At 30.5% G+C, this 19,688-nt stretch overlaps 1 protein-coding gene across 1 annotated transcript in view; it reads right to left on the reverse strand.

Moving 5' to 3' along the window:
• LOC111622102 (coiled-coil and C2 domain-containing protein 1-like) overlaps positions 1-19,688 on the reverse strand; it is a 50,798-nt gene that overhangs the window by 24,154 nt on the left and 6,956 nt on the right. The window contains exons 5-12 of the mRNA XM_023364419.1: positions 19,192-19,316; positions 13,192-13,276; positions 11,865-11,960; positions 9,242-9,396; positions 5,371-5,443; positions 4,275-4,466; positions 4,053-4,192; positions 2,673-2,729 (exon numbers count right to left, since the gene is read on the reverse strand). Of these exons, the coding sequence (XP_023220187.1) occupies positions 2,673-2,729; positions 4,053-4,192; positions 4,275-4,466; positions 5,371-5,443; positions 9,242-9,396; positions 11,865-11,960; positions 13,192-13,276; positions 19,192-19,316 (923 nt within the window). The remainder of the gene's footprint in view (positions 1-2,672; positions 2,730-4,052; positions 4,193-4,274; positions 4,467-5,370; positions 5,444-9,241; positions 9,397-11,864; positions 11,961-13,191; positions 13,277-19,191; positions 19,317-19,688) is intronic.

The following is a 19,688-nucleotide window of genomic DNA, read 5'->3' on the forward strand; positions in this document are numbered from 1 at the left end:
AATTTTCATCGATGTTAAGCCTAAAAAAATTTTTTTTAAATAATAATCGTCGCTATTGTATCGTAAAAAATTATTTTTAAATTATTTTATTGCTCACAAAACAAACAACCACTCACAATTAGAAAATTAAGCCTCGTTTAAATACTGGCATCCCTTTCATGGTCGAGCCAGTTTTGCCAACTAAAACACCAAAAATTTAACAAAAATAATATTAAACTAGCCAAATATTGTAGCGCCATATCACTAGTGGACATTTGAATTTGCCGACTAGAACACGGTCAGTTAACCGATGTGACAATTGATCGGGAGTCGGATAATCGATGCTCTACTGTACTCCTAAAATGGCAATTTAAAACGCGTTAATTCCAATTTGTAGTTTTCACGACTGTGTGAGACCCGAAAGGCCCCTGGGTCTAATTTATGAATTTTTATTAATAATGGTAAAATATCGACACAAAATATTACTTAGTTTTTGTGAAAACCTAGTGTTTTGGATGTGGGAAAAACCAGATAACAGAAGCTACTTCCTTTCACAGAAGAGAACATCCTCTGACTTTCCCTTATCGGGTTAGTAATCTCGCTCAGATGGGAAATGGTTACCCCTCATTCATCCCCCTTTCGTCCGTTCTCACGAAAGAGTTACTGGCCGATGATTGGTTGAAATTCAGGAGATATAAGGGGAAATTAGTCCAAATTCGGGGAGTTCTTCGACAGATCCGAAGCGTCAAACTCCACGCAGTTTTCCTCCTGATGACCAACGCCCATAACGGAGTCCCATAGACTAAGTCCCGAGTCTACACGTAGAAGTGATACCTTTATATTTTGTGCACGTATTGATCTCCCGTACGAAAGTAATATGAACTCTATCTACAAGGTGTCCCTTACCTACAGGGAAGAAGACGACAACTAAACAGGTCGTATGTTTTGGAAAGATCTTGTGAGCTCTCTCTCTCGATCGCACATTAGCATAGAATAAGTCGTAGCCTCTATCTTGTCGCTTAATTGTTGTTATCGATTATTTGTATTCATTTTGTTTTAGAATCATTAAATTTACTTTTGTTAAATATACCTAATGTCTCTTCAATTGATTCCGAATCCGATCTCATACGCGTGTTAATCCGCGTATAATAAGATTGATTAACTGGTGTCGGGAACCTGACAGGAATCGGAACTTCGCCGTTCAGATCATTTTTTATTTACGCTCTCCTATATAAACTTTTATGATCGGATCTAGAGATCCGAAACTCGGAGAACTATTCTCGCGGAATAGTGCCGATTAAGTGGTACTAACGATCCTTAGCGGAGTTGTACCCCCGGCTAATCTCACAACTGGCACAAAGACAGTGCTGCAATAAGTGAAAATCCTTACTACAAATTTTATAAGTTGAACTATTACTCGCTTTCATTACTACTTTAGCTATGTTTAAATATGTTTCTGTTACAATTTAAGAATCAAACAGTTCTGTTTAGGGATCAGAACATTTTTTTCAGTCATTCAGAGAATTCTCATTAATGTTTAATTCTTTTGTTTAAAAATTCTGAATCACAAAAAGAAATAATGTCATGAAATCAAATCCATTAATTCATCTAACAAATATTTTACATCATTACAAATTGTCAATATATTAATTTTTATAGAACATATTTAAGCCAATTATCTTAATTTTAAAATTTACATTGTCTTCAAGTAGATTTAAGACATTCTTGATTTGTAAATTTGGTTTCTACGTAACTTCAATGATAAGAAATAACCTAGTGTGGCTTGAATTATCAATTCTTGGTTATCTGTACAAAAATGTCATCTTTAAGAAAATAAACATCCTAAAAGACATTTAATTAATTGTTTAAATGGCAATTTCTTGATCAAAACAATTTCATTTTCAATACGTTTGCAAGTTAAGATGCCAAAAATGTTTCTTATTTAATGTTTTGCTTTCCCTAAATTAGCAGTTTGTTTATTTTTTCAATTATAATGGATCAACATCTATCTTATTTTGCACAAATTTGCAGTAATGTACTTTCATAATTATTATTATTATGCAACTCTTATAACATACACTAAAACTGACTTTCAACTGAAGAAATCTGAGCAAATCAAACTGTAATGAATAACACAAGTTGTTTAATACATGAATGACTTGTTTTTATTTTGTGTGTGGGTAACTTAATAATTGAAGTTTTTATGAAAATAATTACTTCTTATTAATTAATTTTATCTGCTTAAAATGAACCAAATATTGTTACACTGGTGACTATTGCATACCTTTCTAAATTTTGACATATATCTATAAAATAAAGATTTGCACAAATTAAGGCAAGTTATGTACATTCTCAAAGTGTAATCCATGCCTAAATCATGACTTACAACCAACAGACAAGAGTCATGAATTAGAATTTTTTAAACATTGATAACAATAAATGTGACATTCTCGGATTAAAAAGAACAAACAGTAATTTAAATTATCTTTAATTGTTGTATTTTTTCAATTGTATTGCTTGTCAAATATGAGAAAGAATTTAATTTATGGTCTCATTTCATTGATCTCATTGGTGTTTAATTGATACACATGGTATAAATCTGTTAAGAACTGAATTATTTTATATCAAAATTCCTCTACTATTAAGATTTTCATATCAATTAATAAACAATAATTTCAATCAATAAAACTTACGGACGTAGCATCGATCGGTAAGCCGTTTCGTGTCGCTTCTATCATTGGTTCTATACCCTAAAATATTTCAATAAAAATGTTTATAATTAGAATTCTCATTAAAATTAAACTAAAATATGACAAAGATATTTAATGAATAATAAATTTTATTGAATCAATGATTTTCACAATATTTTGATTATTCAAATTATTTGGTTTGTAAAGTTTTGAAGTAGATTATACTTTGTTTAAAGTGAAAAAATATAAATTTGTTTATAAAAATACTTACCAGCCAACCAAATTAAAAAGTCTGGTTGTGAGAGTTAGACTTGGTGATGCTGTGAACCAGCTGTGAATAATGCTTGCTATGTCATAAAAAACACTTAAATTGTGAATATTTGTTTACTATGAATCCAAGAAATACCATTTAAAACTAACTAAATGAATCAGCAGTGCATGATTACAGCATTGCCAAGCCTACATCATGCTAACTTTTCATCAGCCGATAGTTTTATCATTAATTATCTTAAAAATTATTAAAATTTTATAAAAGTAAAAAAGTATGAAAAACAAATGTTTTTCATATTATTTAATAGAATTACTTAAAAATTACTCTAAATTTTCCACAACAACAAAGATTTCTACATGATAATTATAAGGACGAGTTAGAATAATGATCATTTGAACAATTTTACAATAATCGTCAATGGATAAAAGATAATCATTTATATTTCATGTAATAATGTATTTACTCATAAAATACTACATAAAATATACAAACATACTGACATATTTTGATTATATTATTGAATGATGTAGTTATATCACAACTACAGCAGTCAATAAAAGTTGCATAGATCAGTGTTCCACAACCTTTTTCTACTTGTGGTACACCCATGACTCAACACAGCACACCAAAATGTTATTCCCCTCAAAAATGTATGATATGATACTATTAATAGAATTATGTAATGTTACTAACCTATTATTATTGTTATTAAACAGAATCAACACCTGCGAGCACATTTATTTTACATATAATTTCTTAGAATATATAAAAATGCGTGGCTTGTAATAAAGAATAAACAAGCATCATCTTATTTTATCAATGCTGCAGCAGAGAATGAAATACAAGCATAAGAAACAGAACAACTGTGATAAAAATACATAAATAAAACTTGAAATTAACAGAATATGTAAAAGTTTACGTCACACCTTTCAACATGTGATGGCACACCAGTTGCGGAACACTGGCATAGATGAATGGTTTCAAATATTAATGGGAAATTAAGTCTATTTTGTGTTATTAATTTTACACATTCAATTGTATGAACACATTTTAATTAAATTTACTAATTCTAAAACATTGTGTATTCTGTAAATTAAATTTAATTTAAATACCTTGCTCATCCGCAAATATTCCTTAGCTTGTTGAATATCGCCTTTATTTTTAGACTCCAAAGCAGCTTTTTTAAACAGGCGTTGTCGCTCAAGTAAGAAATTTAACTGCTTATCAAGCACAAATGAAGTACTTCGAGCACCTAAACAGAAAATTATATTAAAGACAAGAAAATTTTTTAAAACGACATCTTTGTAAAATTAAACACAAGTTTTGTTTAATACTTAATTTGGGATTCCTTCCTGTATTTATGGCACTGTTAGCCTTATCGCTTGGAGATCTATTTGGAATGGCCGGAGCAGGTCTCCTCGGAGGAGCTTGGGGTTTACGTGCAGCTGGCGACGGCTCTGCATTTCTGCTAGGAGCAACAGAAGTGGCCTCTTTTTGAGCTCCTTCAGTGGGAATCGGTCCAAAACCTAAATAATGTAATTTAAATATAATTAAAATTTTTACTGTTTTTTAATATCTAATTTTTCTATATTTAACTAATGGTCTTTATTAATTTTTTGTGAAATTTTCCTGTATACTTTTCATGTTATTAAAAAAAAATAAGCAATTTTGTTACAAATGTAATTGTTGTTCTTTTTAGTATCTTGTCCCACATCAGAATAGAGTCCACCCAAATTCCATGTGAGTACACAGATAGTATTGCATCATGGTAACAGCCAATTGAATGTCATATTATGACTGTTCTGTCTCTCTTATTAGAGTATTGTTTGGGTCCCTTATTGCTTAACTTTGACGGAAACAGATGTGTTTGGCAAGAGTTAGCCATTGCCCACACATACAAATCTATTATATTCATTTAAATTTTATAGTATTTGCCTACCATAATTAGTAAAATGAAGTAATCTCTAAGAATTCCGACGAAGATCTTTGAAGATCGAAAATGTTAGAATTTACAATAGATTATCCTGGAATTTCTTTTAAGTTCAATTTGTCGCTATTTTGTAAGTAATCTCTATCTGTCAAGTCCATAATATAATAAAATGCCAAGTTACATATTAAAATACTTGACATAAGAAAGATTTCCCAAAACTCCATAAATTTTCTGGATTATTTCTGAGATTAAACACACAAAGAATTAATAAAACTTGTTTTACTACCAAATGAGGGTGCAAGAGAGAAAAATTTCTAGAAAAGGTTTGATCTCATCTAAACTAGGAAGATATTTCCATAAAGTATTTTATGTTGTGAACAGAGTAATAAATTTATCATTGTTAACTAACAAGTGATGTAAAATAACGTTTGATAAAAATCAAAATAATATTAAAATAATCTAAATTTAATTTATAATAAAAATTAATTATATCAAATTACCTGGTGGTGTTGCTAGTTCTTCAAAATCTACAGGTTTACCAGCTTTATATTGTTTAATTGCATCTTCGTATTGCTTTGATTAAAAAACAAATTATTAATCTACACAAATGCAAAACAATTGCATTATTGTTCTGAATACACTTATGGGAAACTTTGCAAAGTTCTCATACAATTATACAGTGAGAAACTTTTTTATTGATGTATTAAATTAAATTTTTAGGAAAGCTCATAAGGTCAAAGGTCAAAATTTCTTTTAATAAAGTCATTAATTTTATCAGATTGATTTATTGGTTTAGTTGAATTATATTCTAAAGGTATATATTCAAACTTTTTAAACTGGAGTACAACTATCAAAAAGACTGAACAAATACAAAGATGTAATTGAATCAAAAAGAGTGTATTGCGTTACATGAATAATCAAATGGGCAGAAATAACATTTTTAAATATCTTACTTACATGTCACATTTTATTATATTAAATTATAAAAATTAAAACATGATTTTGTTAATTGTTCTGCAATAATTTATGCCTATATAAAGAATTAAATCTACTCTAAAATTTCAATATTTAATAATAAGATAAGCAGTTTTAATATCACATCATATACTTAACCATTAGCATTAAATGAATAAAAATTAATTTAATTTAAAAGTCTTCTATATTTTTTTGAAATAGAACAGAAGATTTATTATTTTTGACTCTGTGCTGCTGTAGACACTAAGAGGGTTTTTTTATCGTACCTGTTGCAGTTGGCCGGACAACCGGGGACAGAGTCCAACATGTCTGGGAATGGACCACCCGCAAAAAATTCCCTGAAGTTTTCGAATGTCTGAATTTGGTCTCGAATCCCCGGAGTGACAGGCCAACATTGTAACTGCCTTGGACGTTCAGTCACTCATTTTTACTAAGAACAATAGTTTCTTTTGGAAACAGGATTAAAAATTACAGCTTAATGTTTTAGTTTTATTAATTTTCTTTGCCTATAATTAATGGAAAAAACAATTCTTCCCTTTATTAGAAAGGTCCTTTGCAAAATTTCTATAAATAATTAAAAAAAAAGAGGGCATACAAAAACCTTTAACCAAAATTCAATAATTAATAAATTTAATTATATTAAAGTATTTACAATTATGTCCATTGATTTACATAACAAATTACTAAGTAAAATGTTAAAAAGTAATTTCAATTTTTGTTTCTCGAGTGGTTCTGCAATCAATTCTTTTAAATTCAGGTTTGTCGAATCTCAGCCATTAGAACTGAATTTAATATAACCAACAAAATATCTTTTTTAAAATTTGTAATATCAAATAGAATATAAATCTCTTCAATCAAACTTCTTCTCATTAATGCCACTTAACACTGTTTTTGTTCTTGATAAAATGATTTTAAATAATATAATATGCCAACAATTACTGAATTATATCAGGCTATTATATCACAATTATTTTAAATTAACTAGACTGCAATTTGAAAAAATTGTAAACCTACAAATTCCCACTGTCATCTGTCTGTCTGTCTTTCCTTAATCTCAAGAATGGAGTTAAAGGAAAGAAGAGACCAGATAGGGAAACCTAGGAGCAGGAGGACTTAATTAACTATATATGAACTTCCAATGCAAACTGGAAGTCATGTTATTTCAATTAAAAAAGTTTCCCCCAGGTGTTAGATAGATGACCGACACAACTCTTGTTAAAGGAAAAGTATGATGTACAGGGGAAAGTCACTACTAATTCGAGATGGAGAGCACTCAAAATTGCAGCCTGGCATTGTGACAAGATCACAATAAAAAATATTGTTCATTAGTATTTAATTTGTCACTAGAGGGATCCATTAGGCATCATATCATTAGATTTAGTAATTACTAGCTGCAAGGACCTGCTTCACTGGGTTTTTATTTGTATGTAATATAGTTTTTTATATATAAAAGACTAATTTTCTAAGTAATCTAGAATCTAGCTGCAAGGACCCGCTTTGCTGGGCAAAAAGTAACGATAGTGAAGATTAAGATTTTACGTTATAGCCAATCTTACCCGTTTTCACAGAATGCAAGAATTAGGTTCCCAGTTTCCAGACTAATTAGAGAATTTTTATGTCCAGTCAAACGAACCATTTTCAATTTGATCAATTTTCTGGAACGTTTACAATCATTCTATAATCGAACCAATTCGAATTTAAAATGGTTCGAACATTTTTAAAATCGAAATAGAAAATCTTCGAAGTCAACCACTTTAAGCCCCCATATCTCCCGCACCCTTATAGCTATTGAGACGCAACCACCATAGTGCACTAATGGAGACTTGGGGCTACTACCACATACAAACACCATTCATGTGCAATGTGTAGTTTTGTTTAATTATATATATATACGTATATTGGTATTTAAATGCTACGCTGAACAACTGACCATGGAGAAAATAGAACGACATTGTGTATGGAAATACGATGCAAATACAATGTATGAAACTGATGGATCAGATTCTGAAAGTAACTAACTGATTCGAATTTTCTATTATTTTCTCGAGTTTTGCGTGTTCTATGTGTAATTTATAACAGTGGGAATTTGTAAATCCGCAATTTGAAAATTTAAGCCCAATTATTATTAGATCACTATTGAAAAGGCTCATTACTTTTCCTTTCTAAGCTCACTTTTGTTGAATCGGACAGGATTAAATCATTCGTATAAAGTAAATTCATAAGTTTAGATTTATTATTAGATGAACGTCTGTCCATTGTAATGATAGAAAAAATAAGTGTCTCTCAGGTAAACATTGAATAGAGTAAGACTTAGTGGAAGACCCTGGACTCATTTTAAGATTAATAAACGCCGCTGAAACAGTGGCGTAGCGTGGGTGTCAGCCGCCCGGAGCAAAGGAAAATTTTGCCGTCCCCTTATTTAGGTATCTCAATTTAAAAAAACTAAAATTCAGTTTCGTCACAGAATAAGTAATGAAAAATTCCGTGCTCATTTCAATCGGTCCTAATCGTAGGTGCGACGGAAATCCGTTCTCCGTGGTTCAAATTTTTACAAGATATTATTATTATTTATTGTGAAATTTTGCCGCCCCCTAAAAAGTGCCGCCCCACTACGCTACACCACTGGCTGAAAATATATTACAGTAGAGCGTCGTTTATCCGAAAGTCGGTTATCCGAAAGAATTCCAGTTGGCAAATTTAAATTTTCGCTAGTGCTGTGGCGCTGCAATCTTTGGCTACGTCTTGCGCTACTCAAATATTTTACGTTTTTGATACTAAATTAACTTCTGAAGTATAACTTTTTCTTGTTTNTATTTTCTAAAATTCATAACATATGCACTAAGGCAGTTTTAATAGTAATAAAAAAAAAACGATGGCAAATTCCAAAAAAAAACGGTCACCCCTTTCCTATTCACAGAAATGAATAAGAAAATGTTTTGGAATACAATTATGCCTTCTTAAAACTGTCATTCTGTGAATTTTATTCATTTAAAAAAATATTCTCTGCAAGAATTCCCCCACCAGGGATCAACTTAGAAATCTATGTACTAATGGTGCTTCTCCTGGTAGATAAAGCTCTGGTGATAGTCCTGGTACCATATGGATGGAAGAATGAAGACACCCACTTGTTTCGGTTACAGTTTTAGAAAGTTTTTAGCCTTTTAAAAAAATACTTTTCATGTTTTTAAGGAAATTTTAAATTTTTCCAATGATTAAGTATTCTACAAAGAAGGTCGTCATCATCAATTCCAGAATACAGAAGTGAATTTAAAAAAAAATGATTATTTTGTTGGATTTTGCCTTCATTTTTAAAGTTATATTTTCTATTAAATATCTCATTATTATACGAGATAAATTCAGATAGCAATATTAATTCAATAATTAAAAGAATCTCACCTTAACGATCCTTCCCATACGACGGACTTTACTGTTGTTTCCTTCGGACTTTGCGGTTTCCAAAGTACTACGAAATTTCTCCAGACGCTGATTCAGAGCTTCCATCACAGTTTTGGGAGGAGGAGGTGCTCCGAACAAACTAGGGTCAACTGGTTCTTGAAAGTATAACAACTGCCATTAGTTTTGAAATATTTAATTAAATAACATAATGTTAACAAATACTTATGTTACATAAATTTAAATGAATGTTATAGATTACAAAAATTTATATATATATATAACCAAATATGGAATATCTAGGTGGCACAGAATTAATTTGATAATAGTCTTTTTGATTGATTTTAATGCCAAATAATTAATCAAAACTGACAATTTAAATTAAATTAGAATCTACAAAAACAGTAAATTCTAATTCAGTATTTATATATATGAATTTTCGCATTTTGTCAACATAAACAAGCATCCTTATTTGATGGCAGGATAACCGAGGTGGTCCTGGAGTCTGTCGTAATCAAATCTGGGTAAGCAACTCCTCAAATTTTTCACAAGTTGAGCCCATCTCTCATGACCCAACCCCTTCCATTGCAAGCCCGGCCAAACCCACAATGAGTACAATAGAAATTCACTTAGTACCCATAGGGCAGAGAAAGTTAAAAATGGAATGACATCATTAATCAAAATTTGAATATATACCTTAAATATTTAGGTAAAAATAAATCAGAACAACACTGATTCAACTTGAAAGTCAAAGATTAATTAAAATATTCAAATACTGAATTTTTCCTTGATAAAAAATCTCTTATATAATTATACATTCAACAATTGGAATTTTTAAAAATGAACCTTATTATAAAATATAACAAATATAAATAACAAGCACAATTATTTCATCTTGATTAAAGTATACTACTCAAAAATAATGACAATATGTACAAGTCACTGCAGTAACTGATGCTGACTTTATACAGATAAGGAAGAACTTATAACTGGCCCTTAAGAATAAAAAAATTACATTAAAACCACTGATCTGTATCATATATTAAAGTGAAAACTTATCCAATGAAAATAAATTAAAACTAAAGTATGTATAAACGACATAAAAATTGGTTTTGTTATATTCTTTCAAGTCAAGTGATTTTCATAAAATCCAACGATCTGTTAACACAAAGACTATTATATTACAGATAGTATATAATTTTGTCTGTTATGAGAATGTTTTGATCTATAACAAAGTTGGCTTAGTTGTGAGGAACAAAAGTTAGCATATTAATAAGAAAAAGTTACATTTTATAGTTAAAGATGAAAAATAATTGTACATTCTAGTGAAGACAAAGACATTAGACCACCCTCGAGGTTCCAATGTAGACTTAAATCCAGGATCTCCCACAGTAGCAAGAATATTGTAAGCTCTACAATAAGTTCACTGGCCCCATGTCATCTTGCCATTCTAAATAATTTGTCTACTAACAAAATAACTGACCATCATCCTGCCACATAAAGTTCGAGCAAACAGAATTACAATGTAAATAAAAGCACTCAATGGAGTCAGCCTTTTCAAACTTCATATTGAGAGATCAAGAAGCTCTAAACAAATCAAACACCGAAAATCTTTTCTAATTCCTTATATAAAGATATCAATATCAATTAATTTATCAGTTAAAAGCTCTCTTCATAAAATTTGTATAGACTGGAGTACGTGTAAACAAAATAAAATACACCAATGAACCATAAAATAAACTTCAGTATGTGTTTTACTGACGGAAAATACAAACTAATGTTTTCAATCACTGCACTGGATCTTCTTTAGGTACTAAGTTTCCAAACAAAAACATGCAAAGAAATTTGTTTTAAATGTCCGAAATACCTAATTTTTTGAATGCATTTTAAACTTAAAATTTGTGCAGTTCAAGAAAAATTTTAACTTAATATTTAATTATATTGACCCTGGATTACAGTCTCTTGTTTATCCTTTGCATGGCAATCATTCAGACACCATAACCCAGGACCAATATATTACAAACCTCTTACTATAGAACAGTTAAAAATATTGCATAAAAATGTTAGTTCATATTTTCTATCAGTAAAGCAAATACTGAAGTTTATTTTACAGTTCATCAGTGTATTTTGTTTCATTATCAGTTAAAAGGTTACTTATTAAACTTAAATTAAATACTGTAAATACTCAACAGCTATTAACAACAATCTTTTTTATTCTCTAATATATAAAAGTCAACTAAATAGTAACTATTTTGAACCTGCATATCATTATGTCTAGGAATGTAAAACCCTGCTCAATCTCAAAGTATAAATTAGATTTTATATTCAATAACAGCACTAAAAATAACTATAGATGTATAATCTCTAACTTTTTTCTCTACATACATAAGGTAGATAAATTGCCATTGTAACTTTTCAGGCTAACTAGAGAACTAGTCCTAAAACAAGGTTAAAACCCTTTTCCCTCTCTATTTTTTTTATATAATTTTCATAATGTTTGATTTGTTATGTTTTCTTTTATTCTAAGCAGAATATCAATAATTCAGTATTCAATATTGATACAGTAATTAACTTTCTTTTTATATTGCTATAATTTTATTTTTAATAACAAGTTTAGATTTATTACCTTCAGCCATTTGCATAGCTAAATTCTGAAGGTTTTCGTTGACTTGAGGAACGTTTTGAGGCGGTTCGACACTCCTTGCTATAGGTGCTTTATTTTCTAAAATTCAAAAATATTAAAAAATTATCTTAGAAAATATTTAATGTATTAGAATACAATTAGTTTAATATTTAGCTTATTATAATATTTCAACAAGCAAACAAACAGACAATCTTTTAGTAAAATACATATGAAACTTTTTCCCATCATTTGTATTTAGGATCATCATCCTACTCTTAAATTTTTTTAAATATACAATAAAATCTTATTATTATTAATAGTTAAAATAAATCTCAAATATTACATTATTCAAGAGACAGATAAATATTTGTTTGTACGTCATTGAACTGTTATTTACAGTATTTTTGATAATCAGATTGTGTATTATTTTTATATACAACCTTGTTTCACATTTTGAGATTTAAAAACCTTTAAATATTATCTAAATAATAATTAATAATGTAAAGTTTAACTTTGAGCATTATAAATAACAAATTTATTCAAAATTATTATTATGCAACAAAGTAACAATTGATTTTAAATTATATAGAAGGTATTAATTGTGTGAAAATAATCATCAAAAATTCCTTGCTACCTTTGTGTATAAACTTCTACATATTTATAAGACATTACTTGCTAAAAATAAAGTAATTTTTTGTACCTATCCATAAAATAATTAAATTTATATTTTGTTTAACAATAAATAAAATGGATTTTGGTGAGAGTTACTTCAATTTATTGGTATAAAAAGCATTAAGTTTTGGATAAATGTATAATTTTTATACTAAATAAAAGACAGAATTAAAGCTGGAAGTTTTATCTCAATTTTGATTTTAATGCAGAAAAAACTGTTACTTAATAGCATTAATTAATGAATGAATTTGGAAAAAAATTAGTAAAATAATGCTAAATTTTGTCAAAACTTATAAAATTAAAAAAGTATTACTTAAGAAAGACAAATATAAAAATAAATAAATATAAACAGAAGTTTGAAATCCATTGTTGTAGGAACAATAATAAAATGAATATGAAATTATTCTTTGTAAATTTGTATGCAATTCTGTAAAATTATTGTCTGTAAATTTCAAATAAACACTGAATTAAATGAAATTAAATAGTTCAAAAGTTCAGACATTTCATAATTTACAGACAGAAAAACTTAATTCTAATATAAAGAGAAATATACCAGAGAGTTAATAGTTGGAAACTATTAACTCTCTGGTATAAAATATTTAATAAGGATTGAAATTTAATTTCATTTTAAATTTAAATATACATCATCTAGGCACACCTTGATATCCTGGTGGTGGCGGTGGCATATTTCTTAAATCAACCGGTTGTCCGCTCTCTAAAGCCGTTATTACATTATCGAATTGCTGAAATAGGAGAGAAAAATCTGTTTAGAATCCAAAAATTCAATAAGCTTTTATACGAAACATTAATTAATTAACATAATTAATTAATCAGACTAATTAATTTAATAGTTAATAAAAATTAATGCCTGCAATATCAAGTGATCAAATGAAAAGTTTACTTATGAATGCTAGGCTGTGTTTGGTTTTTTCCTGCTACACATCCCAAGAAATATATTTTAACATTTTACTACAGACTTGACAGATAACATTTTAAACTCTAAATAAATAATTCAATAGGGCATAATGAGTCGGTCAAATACAATTGACTTCCAAATCACTGAGTTGGAAGTCAATCCACCAAATCTAATCCTCACAGGTAAACTTTTAATTTGATCATGTATAAACTCTGATACAGTGGTTCTCAATCTATGTACCATAAACTTGCTCCTGAGTGTTCAACATATCTGAAATATTACTTTATTTGCAGACAATTTCAGCTTACTATTTTATTTGATACAATAAAGACTATTGCTTTGTTGTTTCATGAGAATAGTAAGTAGAGAATTGCTCATCAATTTTCAAATATGAAGATGATAATGCTCCATGTAATGAGAAGTACATGAATGGCCTCAGAAAAGTGGAACCACTGCTTTAATACATAAAATGTATGTGCAACCCATTTTATTTACCAAAAGATTATTTGTTTAATAGCATTAACTGTTTATTTTGCATGTGAATATTTGACAGTTCAAAATTATAAATTATTTGAATTTAAAAAGAAAAACTTAAATTAGCAGATGTTTAAGTTGAGTTTTGTATTTAATACATACATTTTACATTAAATTATTTATTACAAAATCTTCATGAATTCTAAGTATATTATTTACAAAAAATTACTGTAAAGTATCATTCGTTGTGATGTAATTTTAAAAAACATTAGTTTCTATGATTAAAATTATTTATTCTCATCTGTATATTACAAATATTAATGATATAATGTAAATTATTAATACAGGGTTTTCAGATAGTACACAATCTTAATTACAATTACAGGTTGCCCTTGATTTATACCAGTTTGATAATAATTGTTTCAAAATTACTCCCGTATGCAAAATGTTGCAGGCACAAGTCTGGGAAAACCGTGTTTATCGTAGAAATTGGCTGATCGGTTGCGACTAAAACATCAAGTTTTAAGGACACTGTTTAACATAGTAAAATACATACTACAAGTTGTTTTCTTGTTATTTTGAATAACTAATTAATTAATTGGACCAAAAAATGCATTCAAATCTAGAGCTGAAAACAGTAAAAACTTGTGTGTAATGATTACAACTGAGAAAAGACAATGATTATTTATTGCACAAAGGCTGGAGAGCAGTATGCAGAGCTCCAAACCTTGCAGCTTCAACAACTATAACAATCACGAACAATGTAGAAAAAAATTAAATACTCTCATCAAGCTATGCCTTCTGTTTTGGCAGGTAATATTACATGTACAAAGAATGCATGATTAGAAAAGATGAAGAAACTTTTGACTTTATGAAATGATGATTTGAGTATAAAATAGGTTCTCATTATTCTAATAATCACAACGGATAAAACTAAGGAAGAAGCAAGAAGCAGCAAATCATTTTTGTAAACAAGGAATGATTTTTTAAGTTATGAATTTTTGAGTTGGAGTTACATCTAACATTAGTGTCCAGAAAAGCTGCAAGTTTTGATACTATAGCAGTTAACAAATATCTGGCAAGTTCTAAAGGCTTATAAATGAAGGCAAATAGCTTGGTCAAGGCATAACAACCAAAAAAAAATCAAATAAGTGTGTCCAGTGTCTGTATTCAGGAATTTCCTAACAATGTGGCATGTATTCAATATAGTGGTCTTCTGTAGTGTGATGTATGTATTTCTATTCAATTGTAATTTTCCCAGGCTTTTCTGTAGTTGTGTGTGGTATCACACCTGTACAGGAGAGAATGACAAGTACAATAAGCACCCTTTCCATCCTCCACATATGCCTTATTTCCTGGGCAAGTTCTGTGTAGTTGCTAATTTTTTTCAGTGCATGTGTTTTGTACATCGTGAGTGTTTGGAATGGCTATGTCTATAATGTATGTGATTTTATTGTGTTTGTCAACGAGTGTGATGTCTGGTCTGTTGTGGTAAATTGTTTTATCTGTGATTATGGCTCTGTCGTAGTACATTTTGTGCGTGTTATTTTCCAATACCATTTGTGGAATATACTTGTAGTATGGTTTGTGGATGTCTACCAATTTGTGTTTCTTTGCAAGATCTTGGTGTATTATATTTGCTACTTGATTGTGTCTATGTAAGTAATCTGTCTGTGCCAAGTGCTTGCAACCAGAAATAATGTGTTGTATAGTTTCTGGCATGATGTGACATTTTCTGCATGTGTCATTTGTGAGTGTTGTATCTTTGAGTATGTGTTTTCTGTAGTTTTTAGTATTTATGACCTGATCCTGTATGGCAATCATGAATCCTTCCGTCTCCCCAAAGAGGCATCCCCGATCTAACCAGCTGTTTGACGCAGTTTTGTCAACAAAATCCTGGGCCAGGTCGTAAGGATGCCTGCCATGGAGAGCCTTTTGAGCCCATGATTGCTTAATGTTGTCTATGCTTTTTATATGTTGTGTCATGTCTGTATGTTGTGAGTGTAAGTTTAATGGTGTGTTATTTGAGTCTGCTAGAGTTACTGCTTTATGTAACTGTGATGTTTCTTGTTTCTTGTAGAAAAACTCTCGCAGTGACTGTATTTGTTTGTAGTGAAGGTTAACTATGTCAATCAGGCCACGTCCGCCTTCTTTACGTGGAAGGGTTAATCTTTCTGTGGCGGATTTAGGATGATGTTGTTTATGCTTAGTAAGTGTTGTTCTTGTTTTCCTTTGGAGTTGCTCGAGATCTGTGTGAGTCCAATGTATAACTCCAAAAGAGTATGTGAGTACTGGGATGACATATGTGTTTATTGCTTTAACTGTGTGTTTTGCATTTAACTGTGTTCTAAGTATAGCGTTTAACCTACTTTGGTATTCTTTAATTAATCGTTGCTTTATTTGTGTATGTTCTGTTAGTTTGGCCTGTTGGAATCCTAAGTACTTGTAGAACTCGCCCTCTTCCATGGATTCAATAACGTCTCCATTTCCAAGTGCAAAATCTTCTTTCTTCAGGATTCCTTTTTCTATGTGAAGTTTTTTGCATTTGTCTAGGCCAAACTCCATTTGTATGTCCTTAGTGTATGAATGTGTGATTTGTAGGAGTTGATGAAGTTGTTTTTGTGTGGATGCATAAAGTTTTATGTCGTCCATGTACATGAGATGTGAGAGTGTAAACTGTGTTGTTTTTTCATGTCTGATATTGTAGCCATAATGCGTGTTGTTTAACATGTTGGATAATGGGTTCAGGGCTAGGCAGAACCAGAGAGGACTCAAGGAATCTCCTTGAAAAATTCCTCACCTAATGAATATTTTGTGTGTTTGTATAGAAGTGTTATTAACCCTGAGATATAGTGTTGTTCTCCAGTGTTGCATAGTGTTTTGGAAGAATGCAATGAGTGATGAATGTATTTTGTACATGTGTAGAATATGTAGCAGCCAACTGTGTGGAACACTGTTGAATGCTTTTCTGTAGTTTATATATGCCATGTGTATGTTTCTGTGTTGTTTGTGTGCTTGCCGTAGAATGACTGAATCTGTGAGTAACTGTTCTTTGCATCCCATGATTTCTATGGCAACTTTTTTGTGTTCCATAAGAATGTCATGTTCTTCAACATGTTTGTATATTTTGTTTGTGATACAGGATGTCAATAATTTGTAGTGTGTTGAAAGACATGTAATTGGTCTGTATTGTGTGGGGTCTGTGGGGTGGTGTTTTTAGATTTCATGTAGGTGATGCCCTAAGAAAGTAAGAAATTTTGGCTTGTCTTGTGGATTGATGATGATGTGTTAGATGTTTAGCTAGTTCCTGGTGCAGTGATGTAAATTTTTTGTACTAGAAATTGTGAATGTTGTCTACACCAGGTATCTTCCAGTTGTGTGTTCTGTTAACAGCGTAGTGAATGTTGTGTATGTTTATTTCAGCACAGGGCATAGTTGGTATGTTACGCAAGTTTCTGTTCTCCTCCTCGATCCAACCTGCATCAGCATTGTGTGTAACAGCATTGGACCAAAGAGAAGACCAATAAGTTGTTCTTCTGTTGGTGTGACACTGTGCTGTGTATTAGTGTTTGTTTTGGTACTGATTTGTCTGTAGAAAAGTTTTTCATTGTCATTAATTTATTTTGTTGTTTCCGTAGTGTACATGTTTTGTATCGTTTGAGTCTATGTGCTTTGGCTGCAAGTTTTTGTTTTAGTGTATCAATGTATTCTGTAATGTGTGTGTTGTGATGTTCATGTTTTGTGTGTGTGTTTTGATTTTCTTGAAAATGTTTTTGAGTTGTTTCTTTAATTTGGGTGTTATGTTCTTTTTAGTGTATTGTGTCAGCCTGCCTAATTGCTGTCTAATGTCATTTATTTGTGTTTCTATTCTTCTCTGCCAGGCAGGTTTGTGATAGAATTGTGTTTTGTGTGTGTCTGTCTGTGAGTGTCTTTTCAGTCCATGGTGTGTCACTACTGTGACTGCTCCAGCATAAACTAATGTATGAATGTCTGTAAGTGTAGAAATTGAATGAATGTAGTTTGGTAGTAAGTGAGTGTTTACATAATCTAGTGTTTTTCCTACTGCCTTTGACGTGTTGATTTTCGGTATTCGTGGTCTTTGTGTGGGATCTGTACCTGTATATTTAGTGAGTGTTTCCTGAAATATAAGTGAGAGTGTATTAACTAATTCTATGTCTATGTTATCAGTGATGGATGAGGAAGTGTCTGTAGTATCATTAGTGGTAGTTGTTGTATGTGTGCTATTATCAATGCTTGTTGCTGGATTATCCTGACAGGTTACGTGATCTTCATTAATGTTAAATGTTTCTGTCTGTTGATGTATTTGATCAGCAACATGTTGTTTGATAAGTTCAAGTGTTGTTTGTGGGATAAGGTTGTTGTGTATAATTGTTATTTTTTGATTGACAACCCTTTGTTCAGTGACAGTGAGGTGAGGATATTGTTGTGTGAATCTATGGTGTAGTTGTTGTCTGTATTCTGTCATGTTTGTTTCGAGTTTTGTGATGGTGTAGTAAGTACGGATGATAAACTTGTTCATTTCTGTTGTCCATTTCATCCGTTGGCGTGGTTTTCCAGCCTTTGTGGTCTGTGGATGCATTGCTACAGAAACACCAAGGCTAGGTTGATTCCTCACATCTGTTGAGGGCATTGCAGTAGCCATGCCTGGGCCAGTACTGCTTTCGCCACTGGTAACCAAGGGAGACTGAGGCCTATTTTTTGAACGTGAGCCTCTGCCTAACCCACGAACGCGGACCTTGTTAACCCAGGCGACGTCCAAGCCAGTATCACATTTTCATCTGGTTACTACCATGATAAGTATCTCCACAGAATGTGGGTGTGGTCACAGCATCATTTCTCCCCATAGACCTTATTGGCATGAGTATCCCTACCAGGAGCTTGTGTTCCAGCCTGCATTGCCCTATGGATCAGTAAAATCACTGGGCTCTCCCACCATGACCAGGTGGTGACCACGGGAGAGTTATTTGTGTTATTATTATTATTATTATTATATCAAATATTTTTAAGATAAATTTATTATAATTATAATAAATTTATCTTAAAAATATTTGATTCGTTTTTGTACATACTATCAGATATGTTAACAACACTAGTCAAGCCTATGACAAAACCTTGGAGACTTAACCAGTTCATAAGTAGAGGAAACTTGTATTTGTAAATTTCCACAATTTATGCACATCTAATATTTTTAAGTAAATTAATATTTAACTTTATTAATGAAAAATAAAGATGATAAATAATTAATACCTTAGCAATTTTTACATATTTTATGGCCAATTGGGTATCTCCAGCTTTTTTGGCATGTAATGCTGCTGCTTTGTATTGATTTTTTCGTTGATTTAATAGTGTAACCTCAGAATTTTCGACTGGATCTAAAATAATATCATCATTTATTAAATTTAAATCTTAAATAAATATTTTATATAAATTATCAAATTTTTATTTCTAAATTGATTTTATTCTATGAATAAATTAAATAAAAATTTGTTTTAGAATATTTTAAAATTAGAATTTAATCTTTAATTAAAAATTCTGATCCATCTAAATGAAAGATTAGCATTAAATGCAAGTCAATGCAATTCAAACTCCAAAAAATTCTGGCAATTTAAAACTGTTTCTATTAAAGATTTTGAAATTATGTAAATTCTTTAATAATTAGTATAGTCTGTGCAGAAAAAGATTAAATACAAGTCAGTCTGAGTTGGAAGGGTCTATGTCAGATGAAAGGGATGGGAGGAAACAAG

Source organism: Centruroides sculpturatus, unplaced genomic scaffold (genome assembly GCF_000671375.1).
Source record: "Centruroides sculpturatus isolate CEXI.00-Female unplaced genomic scaffold, Cexi_2.0 scaffold11, whole genome shotgun sequence".
NCBI lineage: Eukaryota > Metazoa > Arthropoda > Arachnida > Scorpiones > Buthidae > Centruroides > Centruroides sculpturatus.